This window comes from Octodon degus, unplaced genomic scaffold, assembly GCF_000260255.1.
Source record: "Octodon degus isolate 3935 unplaced genomic scaffold, OctDeg1.0 scaffold00080, whole genome shotgun sequence".
Classification (NCBI taxonomy): domain Eukaryota; kingdom Metazoa; phylum Chordata; class Mammalia; order Rodentia; family Octodontidae; genus Octodon; species Octodon degus.
The window spans coordinates 6,214,145-6,228,298 of NW_004524656.1; the positions used below are offsets into that span (position 1 = coordinate 6,214,145).

The 14,154-nt window shown below is 47.9% G+C and overlaps 1 protein-coding gene across 1 annotated transcript in view; it reads right to left on the reverse strand.

Moving 5' to 3' along the window:
• Positions 1 to 2,836: 2,836 nt before the first annotated feature.
• Vps11 (VPS11, CORVET/HOPS core subunit) overlaps positions 2,837 to 14,154 on the reverse strand; it is a 13,520-nt gene continuing 2,202 nt past the window's right edge. The window contains exons 2-14 of the mRNA XM_004636535.2: positions 12,371 to 12,534; positions 10,880 to 11,127; positions 9,689 to 9,890; positions 9,176 to 9,327; positions 7,553 to 7,739; positions 6,237 to 6,383; positions 5,961 to 6,149; positions 5,613 to 5,774; positions 4,800 to 4,939; positions 4,511 to 4,713; positions 4,218 to 4,389; positions 3,163 to 3,385; positions 2,837 to 3,018 (exon numbers count right to left, since the gene is read on the reverse strand). Coding sequence (XP_004636592.1) covers positions 2,854 to 3,018; positions 3,163 to 3,385; positions 4,218 to 4,389; positions 4,511 to 4,713; positions 4,800 to 4,939; positions 5,613 to 5,774; positions 5,961 to 6,149; positions 6,237 to 6,383; positions 7,553 to 7,739; positions 9,176 to 9,327; positions 9,689 to 9,890; positions 10,880 to 11,127; positions 12,371 to 12,534 — 2,354 coding nt within the window. The 3' untranslated portion in view covers positions 2,837 to 2,853. The remainder of the gene's footprint in view (positions 3,019 to 3,162; positions 3,386 to 4,217; positions 4,390 to 4,510; positions 4,714 to 4,799; positions 4,940 to 5,612; positions 5,775 to 5,960; positions 6,150 to 6,236; positions 6,384 to 7,552; positions 7,740 to 9,175; positions 9,328 to 9,688; positions 9,891 to 10,879; positions 11,128 to 12,370; positions 12,535 to 14,154) is intronic.

Consider the following 14,154-nt stretch of genomic DNA (forward strand, 5'->3'; position numbering starts at 1 on the left):
GCCCTCCCTCGGAGGGGAGGGACTCTTCTGGGGCGGGAATTGGAACCTCGGCGTGGGAGCCGACCCCACCCCGCTCCGCGCGGTTCGCGGAGAGGCGGGACCCGTCCCCCCGGAGACGTCAGGGTTTGACGCCGAGGACTACCGACTCTCCCTGTTTTTGTCGCTTCTGTTCTTTTGCCCTTTTAAAATTTTGGAAAGGGTCGCACTCCCGGACTGCTCCCCATACTTGAAGTCCTTTAGCCTCCGAGGAGCTGGGATTGTAGGTGTGAAAATCTGTGGTCAGAGGGCGTGTTCCCTTGCCAGTTCTATGTGTAAATTATCTCCGGACCTCTGGGGCCTGTGAGTTAAGACAGGGTTAATCATGCCCTACAGGAAAAGGAGGCTCTATTAACCCTAAGATGCTCGGTTTGAAGTACAAGGTAGTGAGCAACCTGCGGAGGGCTCAGCGTCCCGTCCTGCCTCCTGCAGCTTCCACGGAGGGTTAGGACCCGGAGCAGGGCTGGAATTAGAACCTGAGCCTCAGAGCGGACCCCACCCCCCACCTGAGCCACGCTGTGCACCACTTGTCACTGACTACTGAAAGGGTTGTTCCAGAAGATTCCTCGTGGTTAATTCTACAACTTCCTCTCACAAGTAATTAGTGCAGTTATGTGGCACTCGGCTCCATTCACTTTTTTTTTTTTTTTTTTGCTCCGTTCAAATTTAGCTTTGCTACAATTCTGAAATAAGCAGCATCTTAAAGTATTAGCATGTAGTTCAGGCTGATCTCAAATTTGCAATAATCCTCCTCCCTCAGCCTCCTACATCCTCAGATTACAGATGTAGGGCACCATGCCGGGGTTAGTATTTATGTTGTAAAAATGAGCAAATTGGTTCAGGGCAAATAAACAATATGCCTAAAAACAACTAAGAGGGGCCGAGGAGATGGCTCAATAGAATAAGCACTTCTCTGGCAAGCGCAAGGGCCTGAGTTCAATCCCCGGTTCCAGTGCCAATACCACCTGTCTTTTTTTTAAATCTTTTTTTGGTGGAACCAGGGATTGAACTCAGGCCCTTGTGCTTGCCAGGCAAGTGCTTATTCCACTGAGCCATCTCCCCGGCACCCAAATAATCCCATCATTTTTTTTTTTCTTGCGGGACCAGGGATTGAACTCAGGACCCTGTGCTTGCCTGGCAAGTGCTTATTCTACTGAGCTATCTCCCTAGCCCCCCTACCTTACTGTCTTGTGTGCTGGGCCTGCACATGGCCTTCACACTGCGTCTGGTTTCTTCTCAGCCCTTTTTGTATTTAGAGACAGTCTTGCTAAATCACCTTAGCCTCAGCCTCCCAGAGTGCTGGGATTACAATGTGCCATCATGCCTAGCAGTATAGTGTTTTTGAAGGCTAAATTAGTGTGCTGGGTGTGGTGGCATATACCAGTAATCCCAACACTGGGGAAGCTGAGGAAGGAAGATCGTTCCAAGTTTAAGGCCAACCTGAGCTACAAAGTGAACTCAAACCTGAACACTATCTCAAAAAGACAGAAACAACTTACAATGTCCATGTTCTTTCTTTAGCTAAATAATCCTGAGGGAGGTTTTTCTGGACATAAAAGTATAACCCAGATTACACAGACTAGAGATACAACTAGCTAACAGCCTCAAAGAGGAAGTGTTCCAATGGGGCAGAGGGATAGTGCAGTGATAAGGGTACTTGCTTAGCATGGGCAACACCTGAAGTTCAATCCCTAATACCACCACCACCAAAAAAAAAAAAGCCTGTAAGATTTTGGTATTCTATCACTTGGGACTGAGTTCAGCAAGACATCAACCTGTCCATTATGAAGGCACGCTGGGCCCACGGTTCCCTTGCCAAAATCTGCCTTCTGCTTAAGTATTTCCTCAACAGAAACAAGGAGGACTATAGAGCAAGAGGCTCCTGTTTAGGCTGCTCTTAAGAGCACAGTTGAACCTTTCTTCCTTTTTGGAGTGTATATGTGCTTGGAATCAAATACAGTCTTTATGCTGAGCAATAACCCCAGCCCTTTTTGAGACAAGAGACTCACAAGGTTGCCCAGACCAGCCTTAGACTTAAAATCCTGTCTCCTAAGTAGCTGAGATCATAAGCTTGTATTACTGTTCCTAGCTCATTAGGCCTTCTATTTAGTAAAGGGAACTATACTAGATGCCACAGGCCCTACCCATTACCAAGAAGTCTGTAGGAAAGGAACCCGGGCTCTGGAACACAGGGAAAGTACATTATGCACAATTAGGGATTTTTTTTTTTTGTGGCTAACTCAGACTGCCTTAAGGGCAGGTCTGCTGTGGTCTGCTATGTGGAGCTGGAGATTGAACCGCAGTCCCCTGTGCCTGAGTTTGCCCAAGCAAGTGCTTTAAACAACTGATATGCACAATTAAGAATCAAGAAAAAAATGCATTAGAGGTGTGGTGACACACTGCCATATCCCAGCACCCAAGAGGCTGAGGCAAGAATATTGAATTTGAGGCCAACCTAAAACCACTATCTCAGGACCCAGAATCCAAAAAAAAAAAGTCCTTTAGCTCTCATATCAATTATAGTCTTTTATTTATACATTCTGAGCAAGGACCCAAGCACAGCCTGGTGCTCCTCAATAAAGTAGCTATTGTCCATACTCTGTGGTTGCTGAGGTGCCCTCCCCCACTAGTCTGGAATACTCTATATTGCTAGTCAGTGGGAGGGACAGCAGGCTGGCAAAAGAAGGTGGCAGGAAAAAAAGTCCCCTTGAGTCCTGAGGACAGTGGCGGCATGCCAGGCTGGAGCCAGGGGCATTTCTGTGTGCCTTCAGTGCAGCCACAGCCCACCAGTCCCATGTCCACCCGGCAGCGAGCTGCTTAAGTGCCTCTCCTGGAGTGCATGAGCAGGTCCCGCTGCAGGCCAGCCTCCAGGCTAGGGTTCAGTCTGGCTGTGGGAGGGTCAGTCAGCAGAGTCAATTTGTTGAAGACACCTCGGCCAAAGTAGTCAGCAATCACAGAGAAGCTATCATTGGAGCACTTTAGCTGCAAGGAAACAGGAAGGAGCAATAAAGAATCAGAGCTAAAACACTTGTTTCCTGCCTGAAGAGAACAGGAGCGCGCTGCGCAGTGCTCTGCGGCTCCGATGCTCAAGGCACCTCTTGCCCCATGCAGCCCGGTCATGCCCACCTGATGCTGGAACTGATCGTGGAGATCTCGCTTCTGTTCCTGAGCCCGAATCATGTCCATGACCTTCCGGTTTTCAGGGAGGCAGGTGGGGCAGTCAGCGTCACTTTCTGAGTAACTCTCAAAGCAGTGTTGGTGGAAGGAGTGGCCACACAGGAAGTGGACTGAGGGCAACTCCAAGGCACTGTTACAGATGCTGCACTTGGTCTTCTGGAAAATCTTCGGACTACAGGCAAAAGACACCAGAAATGAGTGGCAAAGAGTGAGAGTAGGGCTAAGAGCCCAGGAGAGAGAGAAGCATTGAGGAAAGGTCCCTCTGAAGGGACCCAGGCCCCACCTGCTCTTATCATCTGAAGAGAGTCAAATAATGACAACCCCAGGTCTCCAGTGAGTTTCAGGAAGCACAAATGACCCAGAGGGATAGGTTCCTTCTTTTAAGTGTCACAACTACCACTAAACTCCCTTTCACGTGTGTACGCTTTCAGTAAGGTCTTTCCTGCCTTCCTTATCCAAAACTGTGGGCCCAGGAGATAGCTCAGCGACATAAGCGTGCCTGCCTGGAAAGCACAAGGTCACAAGTTCAATCCCTGGTACCAATATATTCTGCTTTTAAAAAATAAATAACATTATTAAAGCTGAATTTTTATTTCAGAAGTTTCCACCACACTCAGATATGCGCTCAGAAAAGGTAAAACAGCCAGGTGTGGTGGTGAATGATGGTAATCCCAGCACTCAAGTGGCGCAGGCAGGAGGACTGGCATGCAATTGAGGCCAGACTGGGCTTCAAAGTGAGCTCAAGGCCACCCTGGACTACACAGCAAAACCCTGTTTCCAAAAACACCAACAACAATAAAAAGGTAAAATGAGAGCTGGGAACATAGCTTAGCGAACAGCATGCGCTTCCTATGCAGGGGGCCTGGTTCAATCCCCAACACTACAGAAAAAGAAAAGAAAAAAAGGAATGAAAACGCTAAAACACAACCTTGTAGCTAGAGAAAGTACACCCTGTGAAGACCACGTTCGCCCCCGTAGCCCTGCATATACTCAGATGCTGGTACCTCGCCTTGAGCTCTTGGATCTCCTGGCGAATTCGGGTGGTCTCCTCTCGGTACCGCCGCACCCGCAGCTCATCTTGTGCAATTTGCTGGCTCTGTTTCTGCAGTTTTTGCACCAGGTAATCTCTGATGACAGACAGGGTGGCTGTGGAGTTGTGGGCCAGGGTCTGCACCACTGAGAATGGAGTCAGAGAGGAAAAAAAGACAATGAAGCAAGAAGCACCCTCGGGATAGTGTCGAAGGGCAGAGCCCCTAGCTGTCAGCAGCGCGTGGGCTAGCCGTCCCAGCCCACATACCAAGCAGGGGAGGCATGAGGTTCTTGTTCTCAATGTGCTTGAGCACAGCGGCCACATACTCCTTGCAGTTCTCCTCCTTGCGGGCGAAGTAGCTGAGGGCCTGTTCCCACAGGGCCGGGTCCTGCTCTCCGTGCCGCTCGCACACAGTGATCACCTGCCGGTACTGCTCATGCTGCATGTGGTAGTGCATGATCTGCTGGAACCTGGGCCGGGGCAAAGGCACAACTCAGCGGCTGCCCCTGCAAAATTACCTGGGTCTTCCCCTTCCTCTGGAAGTCTCCAGACTTACAGCTTCCCCTGCTCATAGAGGTAAAGGACTCCATCCTGGAAGTCATGCATCTGACACAGGACCAGCGCCTTGTCAAAGACATTGCAGAAGCGGCCACTCTTCAGCAGGGAGATGGCCTCTGCGTGAAGCTTCTCTTTGACCTACGGAAGAGGATATAAGGGGAATATCACAAGGTCTTTTGGGACAAGCCCAGTCAACCATCTCTTTCCCTCAGTCCAGTTTCTTCTTCATTGGAGATCATTTAGCTGCAGAGGTAAGGTGTTGCTGATCTAATGCAAGGCAGCCACAAAGAGCCTGAGTGAGATCGCAGGAACTGCCGTTTTTTGTTTTTTAAAGTGGTGGTGCTCAGGGTTGAACCCAGAGCTTCACACATGCTGGGTGGGCATTCTATAACCCAACAAGGCCCCCAGCACAAGAACTGTATCATAAGCTGGGCGTGGTAGTGCATGGAACATGCCTGTAATCCCAGCACTTGGGTGGCCATATGGTAAGTTCAAGGCCAGCCAGAACTATATAGCAACAACCTGTCTCAGGGCCGGCCAAATAGGCCAGTGGATTAAAGCACCTGCAAGCAGGCACAGGGACCGGAGCTTCCATCCCCAGGCCTGCCGTGCCGGCCCTGCTCCCAGGGTGCACTAAGATGGTAATTGAGACTGGGCATGTTGGTATGTGCCTGTAATGCCAGCTCTTGGGAGGCTGTAAACAGGCAGATCACTACAATTTGGATCTAATAGTGAGACCCTGAACACACTGTAGACCCCGAAAAAACACCAAAACACTCTATCACCTCCTACAACTCTGGCAGGGCCTCACCTGAGGATCCTTCTCATGGGCCCAGTTCTGCAGCCTCAGCTCAAGGAGTGTGTCATAAATGCCCTGCGGTGAGTCCGGCTGCACTTCACTCATGTGCTCTAGGAAGGCTCTCAGCTCTCTTGGGTTGTTTGCAAAGATGGGGATGAACTCTTCAGAGTTGGCCTGGATTGGGGAATGGAGAGAAGAGGCTGAGTGGGCCTGGTACTCAGAAGTCCCCTAAAGTAATTCTTCCTGCCAGTGCTATTCCCTCTAGGTCAGTGATGGCAAACCTTCAAGACCTTTCGATGATGCCAACAGCCCACCTCAGCCCGCATGCCACAGGTTCACCACCAGTGTCCTAGGTCCTACCTTGCAACCTGGCACCTCCTTATCACCTCGGCCTTCCAGGTTGGGTCGATAGTCAGTGCAAAGGCCCTTCAGCAACTCTGTTGTTTGTTCTGGTATGTGGTGCATCAGGATCTTGCCATAGCGCTTCATGTTGCTCTCTGCCTGCTCAAAAGGCAGCTTGCCGATGTACCGAAGGGCTTCCTGGTAATTCTGTGGCCAACAGAGAGCAGAGGAGTATCCACTCCTGCCTCAGCCACAGGAGGCACTTCCATCATTCCAGGGCTCTATCTCACCCACCTTAATGTCCTCTAGCTGGATCTTCAAGTACCACTCGTGATGTGAGTGGTTCTCAGCCAGATAGAGCGCGTGCGAGTAGTAGCCAGCCTGTCGCAGGACCTTGATGGCTGTTTCCACGTCAAAGTGGACTTCACTCTCACTCTTTGTCTGCCAGGGAGACATTATACAAAATCATTCTCAAAAAGGTGGCTAGAGAAGGGAGAGGAAACAGGGATCTGAGATTAAGACACATTCCTAAAATGATAATAAAGCCCATGCTTTGTTGGGGGGGGGGTACTGGAAATCAAACTCAGGACCTCACGTTTCCCAGGCAGGCGCTGCTAAATCCCTCACCCATATAGTTGTTTTTTTTTAAAAACACAGTCTATGCAGCCCAGGTTGATCTCAAACTTACAGCAATCGTCTTGCCTCAGCCTCCTGAAGTGCTAGGATTACAGATATGCACCACCAGGCCTGGCTTCACATTTTGAAAACATGCTAGCCTCCTTCTATAGAAATACAGATGTAAGATGTCCCGCGAGGGAGCAAAGAGCAATAAACAGAGCCCAAGGAGAACTGCTCTCTCTCTTGTAAATTCTAGCAAGCTGGGATTCAAGGCTGCAGATTGCGGCTTCGCCTGCTGGTGCCCTGTCCTTTGATCCCTTGCTTGGAACGTTAATGGCTAGCATTGCGTAAACTCAGAGTGAGATAAATGCTCAAGTCGACAGAGGGATTAGTTTGTGTTCATGAAAGTAGTTATGCACAGTCCTTAGCCTGCTTTTAGCCCTCAATAAATGTGAGATACTCTGTGACTGGGGCTCACTTAGAGAGAGACTAATCTCAGCGAGACCTCTGGAGCTATATTCATCGGGTCTTCTCATCATTTCTTTTTTTTTTTTTTTTTTTCCCCCGCAGTATCAGGGATTGAACTCAGGACCTTGCACTTGTCAGGCAAGTGCTTATTCTACTGAGCTATCTCCCCGGCCCTTCTCATAGTTTCTTTTGGCTCCAACTCATTACATACAATAGCCTCAGAATTTCTATTAAAGGCCACTTCTGGTGACATAAAAGCTTTCCTAATGCCACTCCTTAGCCTTAGATGCCATAGCAAGTTCTGGCATTATAAAACAAGAGGTGAGATGTGGGAAAAGTAATATGAATAGCTGCTTCCCTTCCCCATTTATATAGCCCAGGGTGCTGGTTCTCAAGTGAAGGCACCCCTTTCCCTGGGTCCTATTGAAGATAGACAGACGCTGGTACCACCCTGTGCTCAGCAGGACCCTCTTAGGGGTCCTGATTGATTGTTAGGAATCAACCCTCCCAACACCAGCCTGCACCTTGATGAACTCCTCCAACTTGGAGCTGTCCTTGAGCTTAGTATAGCAGTTCAGGAGCAAGGTGGTGTGGTCGGCATTGGCCAGGGACTGTCGGTGCAGAGTCTGCAGGTATGCAGTCAGGTTGTGGATGCGCTGTGCATCCAGAAACTTGCGGATCACATAGGACGGCTCCAACTTCCCAATAGTTCTAGGGAGATGTGGGTATCAATGGCACATGGATCAGTGTATTTCTCAAACAGCCCAGGAATCAACCTGAAGATCTTGTTAAAACACCAAATCTGGCTCAGTAGGTCTTAGGTAAGTCCTAGAGTGTGCATCTCTAACAAAATTCCAGGTAGTATCAATGCTAGGAGACTAAACCACACTGAGTAACAAGTCTCCACTGATAGCACACTGGTTATCATTTACTTATTTGTTTATTTAGTAAGTACTGGGAATTGAACCCATGGCCCATAAGTTATATCCAGAGCCTTTGTAAAAATCTCTGAATTAAAAAAAGGCCCAGGGAGATAGCTCAGTAGAGTAAGTGCTTGCCTAGCAAGCACAGGGTCCTGATTTCAATCCCCGGTACCAAAAAAAAAAAGAAGAAAAATCTTTAAATTTTGAGGCAGAGTCTCCTAAGTTAATTGCCCAGGCTGGTCTTGAACTTGCAATCTTCCTGCCCCAGCCTCTTACCATGCAGGTATTACCAGTATATGCCACCATGCCTGGTGAGCACTGGGGTTTTTGTTTGTCTTATATGGTAGCAAATTTTTATTAAAGGTAGGGAAATAAGCAGGCTTTGCAAAGTGAGTTCCTACCTGAAGGTAGGAAAAGCAGTACAGCCTATAACATGAGCGCATACAGGAGAAGACACAGTGGCCAGCACTAGTTATCTTAAGGGTTTTTTTTTTTTTGCATGTATGTGTGTACAGGGTTTCACTATGCAGCTCAGACTGGTAGTGAGCCTCCTGATTTCTGCCTCCCTAGTGCTGGGATTACAGGTATGCACCACCACGCCTGGATTAGCACTAGTTCTTATATGGGACTGAAAAGAGGAATTCCAGTGAGGTTGGGAGAAAGGTCGATAGCATTATAAAACTTGATACTGGAGCAGAAACTCCAAGAATTACTACTTATTATTATTATTATTTTGTACTTCAGTAAGGGTCTACAGGGTCTCACTACATAGATCAGACTCACAGTGATCTGCCTGTGTTCAACGTCCCAAGAGCTGGGATTATAGGCGTGTGCTACCACGCCCATCCCAACTGCTGTCTCAGTGCACCCTGGGGGTGGGACCCGCACAGCAGGGATCAAACTACAGCCACTGCGTTTGCCTAAGCAGGCACTTTGATCTACTGAGCTAAGAAATTACTACTTTAAAAAAAAAATCAGGTGGAAAGGACTTTAACAAATGTCAATCCGAAGTTTAAAATGAGAATTATCAGCCCAGTTGCACACTAGTCAAGTAACATTTGACACTAAATAGTCTCTTTCCAACAAGACATCATCTCACTGAGGATCAGCTTCCATAGGAAACACAGATAGTCCTAGGCTCAAGCTCCACCCACAGCACGGCTTTCAGCCGTCTGCTGCCCTGCTCTACATTCAGAGCTCTACTCCTCACCCCTCCAGACTGACCGGATGTACTGCTGGACAGCTCCATCGTGGTTGCCCTTGCTATAGAGATGGTCTCCATACTGCATGAAGATCTGGGCCAGCCCATCACTATCCAGGTGTTGACTCTTGGCCAGGTTAATTGCCATTTCAAATAGGTTCTTCTTAAACAGCATCTAGGAGGGGAGAGAGGTTAGAAAATTGCTAGAAATCCTGAGGAGACATGTTCCCAAGATGTGGCTATAACACACAAGCCCTAGACCTCCAACTCGCCTAGATCCTAGACAGAGACAGAGCTCCCAGACATCCCAAGACCAGTATCACTTGTAAGTCTCTGCAAACAAAACCTGGAGAAAGGGCTCAGGCTCCCAGCCTTTACTTCCCTCCAAAACCTCATCCTGGCCCAGGATATAATCCTACTATAAGAGAGCTGTAAAATCATGAACCAAATCACCCTGGGTCTGGGTGACTTAGGAAACATGGTCCAGTAGTTGCCTCTAGGTGGCCGTGGCAGCCCCAGGAACCTGGTAGTCTTGCCTCCAGTTTGGTCTGTGTATCCTTCTCCTGCAGTGCGTGGACCCGCCCATCCCGTGTCAGCACGTACAGGGAGCCCCACTCGGCAAGCACGTCCACTACATCCTCAAAAACAGCACTATAGGCTATGAACTTGTTGCATAGGTCATAGATGTTGAGAATCTGCTTGTCGGAGCTCTGTGAGTCCCTGCTGGTAAACTCTGACCTGTGCAAGAAAGAAAAAGCAGCAGACACTTGGGCCACATTTGTCTTCACTCCCCTTTGTTTCCTTTCCCATGACAACTTTGGGGCTGCCTATTCCACCCGGAACAATCACCTCTTGGGCCTCACTAGCAGCTCGTCCCATCACACAGAGTACTGTGCTCGCAGCAATGGAAACAGAACATATCCTGATCTCGCCTTTGGGGCTTCTGTAATTAATCCAGGCCAACACAACAGAAAATTAAGTACATTCAGACATCCATGCATTTAACAAATAATCATCAAATCCCTGTTTTATGTAACACACTGCTTAGTACCAAATGGAAAAACATGAATGTCTAGTAAGGAGTGCTTCTGTCATGCAGGAGACCCCAGCTTCCCCTTCTGTGCCTCTGGACACCAACAGAACTTTGCCCCAGCGCTTCCCACCACTGTCCCATTTCCCCACACTCAAGCCCTTGCCTCTCTGCCCAGTGGTTTTTTAGAGGGTGAGGCCTCACTAGGGATCAACCCCAGGGCTTTGTGTATGCTAGCAATGCTCAATTTATTTTGACTGAGGAATAAAAAAAGAATACCAGGTTTAGTCAGGGAGATAGCTCAGTGGCATAAGCACCTGCCTGGCAAGCACAAGGTCATGAGTTTGATACCCAGTACCACAAAAACAGGTCTAGATTCCCCAGAGCATTTTCACACAGCAAGACTACGCTGTAAGTCTGTGCAGCAAAAACTCTTTTTAGTAAAGCATAACTGAGCCTTGGTGGAAATGAGATCTACACGACCCCAAAGTAAGAGACTGGAAGGATCCAGGCATTAGGACATTAAAATCAGGTTAATAAGTGAGGAACAAGGGGGCTGGGGAGATGGCTCAGTAGAATAAGTGCTTGCCTGGCAAGTGCAAAGGCCTGAGTTCAATCCCCAGAGTTCCATCAAGAATAAAAATTAAAATTAAAAAAAAGTGAGAAACAAGGCCAGCTCCCTCCCTGGAGTCCTTACTTGGGAGAAACCTTCCGGTCACGGGAGACGATAACCAGGTAGCCTCTAAACCAGTGGGCAATGAGCTTATGGCCCTCAAAGGCAAAGCAGGGCCCACGTTCATCAGGCTGATAGAGGTACACACACTCATCCCCGGCCACAATGAACTGCAGGTCCTGAGAAGGGTCACTTAGGGCTGAGCAACGCAGGCCACAACCATGGGTGTCCAACTCCACGCGAGGGTAGTCCTTTCCAGAAACTATATAGGACTGCCAGGAATAAGAAGAGGGTTAGCGGTTCCCTTTAAAGAGGTACCACCTAAGCCTTCATAAAGCTCACCCCACCTCTAGACGACTTTTTCCCCACTTAGCATTCTAAGACTCTGCCTTGGCCGTGTGCCCTCTCCATTAACTATCCCTCACCTATTAATATATAAGCAGAAGCCATGTTTTCTTTTCTTTTTAGGGAAGCGTCTACAAGGTATTTAGGGTCTTACTACTAGATCAGACTTGTACTGATCCGCACATTTGCAGCTTCCCAAGAGCTGGGATTACAGGCATGCCACCACGCCCAGTCTCAGCTGTTGTCTCAGTGTACCCGGGCGGGCCGACACAGCAGTCCAAAGGATCGAAACCCCCTACGCCTGCAAAGTTGTAATCCACTCAGCTATTTGGCCGGCCCTTTTCTTTTTATGTGGAATCACTACCTAGTACAGGAATTCTGTACATAAGGAAAAATCTGATAACCTTTTACTATTTTATTAAACCGTACTCCCGGGCTGGGCGTGCAGCTAAGTGGTAAGGAACACGCACAGCATGCCCAAGACCCTGGGTCCCATTCCTCACACACCACACACACACACCCCATACTCCTGAGCAAGTGGGCTGTTGTAAATTAGGAGCACCAGGGGGCTGGTGAGATGGCTCAGTGGTCTAAAGCACCTACTTAGAACAAGCTAAGCTAAGCAAAAGCACAGGGACCGGGGTTCAATCCCCCAGCACCACATGCCAGCCAGCCCCGCCCCCTGGTGGGCGGAGCTTGCCACACACACACACACACACACACACACGCATATACAAATAAATAAAATTTAAATTAGGAGCACCAGGAACCAGAAAGGTCAAGTATCTCCTTTAATGTCACTTCACTGGTTAGGTTAAAAAAAAAAAAAAAAAAAATGTCTTTTAACTATAAGACCAGAGTTTTCTTCCTAAGTCTAGCCTTTTAGTCCCCTAAGTAAGGAAATAAAATATTAAGTTGGATTCAAGACTATATGGTGTGAGGCTAACGTGATATCCACTACACTGCGGAAACTTAAAGACTATATGGTGGGGCTGGGAATAAAGCTCAGCAGCACAGCACTTGCCGGAGTTTGATTCCCAGTACCAAAAAACTAGACTATACAGCAAAAATCGTAATACTCTTCTCTGTCCTGTTAGTTCCTTCCTCTAGTCCCCTAAACAATGAAAGGTATTTGCTGCCTGCTTATAAGAGTAGTATCCCTGATTATACCTGGACATTCTCAGTTGTCACAACAAACAAGTAAGTGGTCTTTCCTGCTTGGCGAAAGGCTAGTCCAGTAACAGGATAGCTGCCCTTGTGCAAAATCTGAGTCTTGCTGTGCCGGTCCCGAGTTATGTCTCCTTTGTTCAGTTTAACACTGCCATCTGTGAAACCTGGTGGAGAGCAAGAATCAGCACTTCAGTGAGACTACCTGAGGCTCTTGTTAGAAATGATGGGGCTGGTGAGACAGCTCAGTGGTCTAAAGCACCTGCTTAGAACAAGCTTAGCAAAGCACAAGGACTGCGGTTCAATCCCCCAGCAGCACATGCCAGCCAGCCCCGCCCCCTGGTGGGCTGAGCTGGCCACACACACACACAAATAAATAAATATATTTTTTAAAAAAAGTCCTATAAAAAGAAATGATAAGCTTCTGCATTAGGGAGGCTGAAGCAGGAAGATCGCCATGTGTTCCAGGCTATGCTGGGCTACATAGTGATCTGAACTATATGCCAGCCAGAGCTATGTAGTCTCAAAAAAAAAAAAAAAAGAAAGAAAAAGTGGGCCAGTCAAATAGCTAAAAGATTACAGCACCTGCAAGCAGGCGCAGGGGCCAGGGGTTCAATCCCCGGGCCTGCCATGCTGGCCCCGCCCCTGGGGCACACTGAAATGGCAACTGAGACTGGGTGTGATGGTGTGTGCCTATAATCCCAGCTCTTGGGAGGCTGTAAACAGGCAGATCACTATGTGTCTGATCTAGCAGTGAGACCCTGAACACCCCATAGACCCTTTCCTAAGCTACAAAAAAAAAGAAAAGAGAGAAAAAAGCAATATGTTTTTTCCTTATAGTCAACTTTTCTAACGGTTAATCTGAATATTGGTACTCACTGACTCAATTTTTTTGCAGGTTTTTTTTTTTTTTTTTTTGGCAGAACCAGGGATTTAACTCAGCCCTTGTACTTGCCAGGCAAGCACTTATTCTACTGAGCTAAAGGCATGCTCTTATTCTACTGAGCTATCTCCCCACCCCCTCCACCCCAAATTTCTTTTTGCTTTTATTTTTTGAGATAAAGTATCACTATGCAGTACAGGTTAGCTGCAAACTTGCTGTGATTTTCTTGTCTCATTTTGGGATTCCAGACGTGTGCCACCATACCTGGCACACTGAGTCATTTTTAAAAACAAACAAGCCAGGTGTGGTGTCACATACCTGTAATACCAGCATTTGGGAGGCTGAGACAGGAGGACTGAAGTTTGAACCCCACTAGACAATTTAGAGAGACACTATCCCATAATGAAAATTGCTGGGGGTGTAACTGTTTCAAGGTCCTGGGTTTAATTTTCAGGGCTACAACACAAAAAGAAAAAACAAGCTGGGCATGGGGGTGCATTCCTACAATACCAGCACTCAGAAGGCTGAGGTAAGATGATTGCTGCAATTCTGAGCCCAAGCTGGGCTTCAAGGCCAGTGAGTGAGTTCAAGCCTAGCCTAAACTAGATAGGGAGACCTTGACTCAAAAGATAAAAAAAACTTCACAAAAGAACAAAACAAAATGCCTTCCCATTCCAAACTGTAATATCTCAATGGCCTCAGTTTCATACAAAGTGATCCTGTGAATATAACACAGATGAGCTATGGTATGAAAAATAAAAAAATCAATAATGAATCAGGGGGCTGGGGAGATAGCTTAGTGGTCTAAGCACCTGCCTGACAAGTACAACCTTGGGTTCGATCTGCAGTACCACCTGCCCTGGAACCCCAGGTGCATGCCTATAATCCCAGTGCTCAGGAGGCT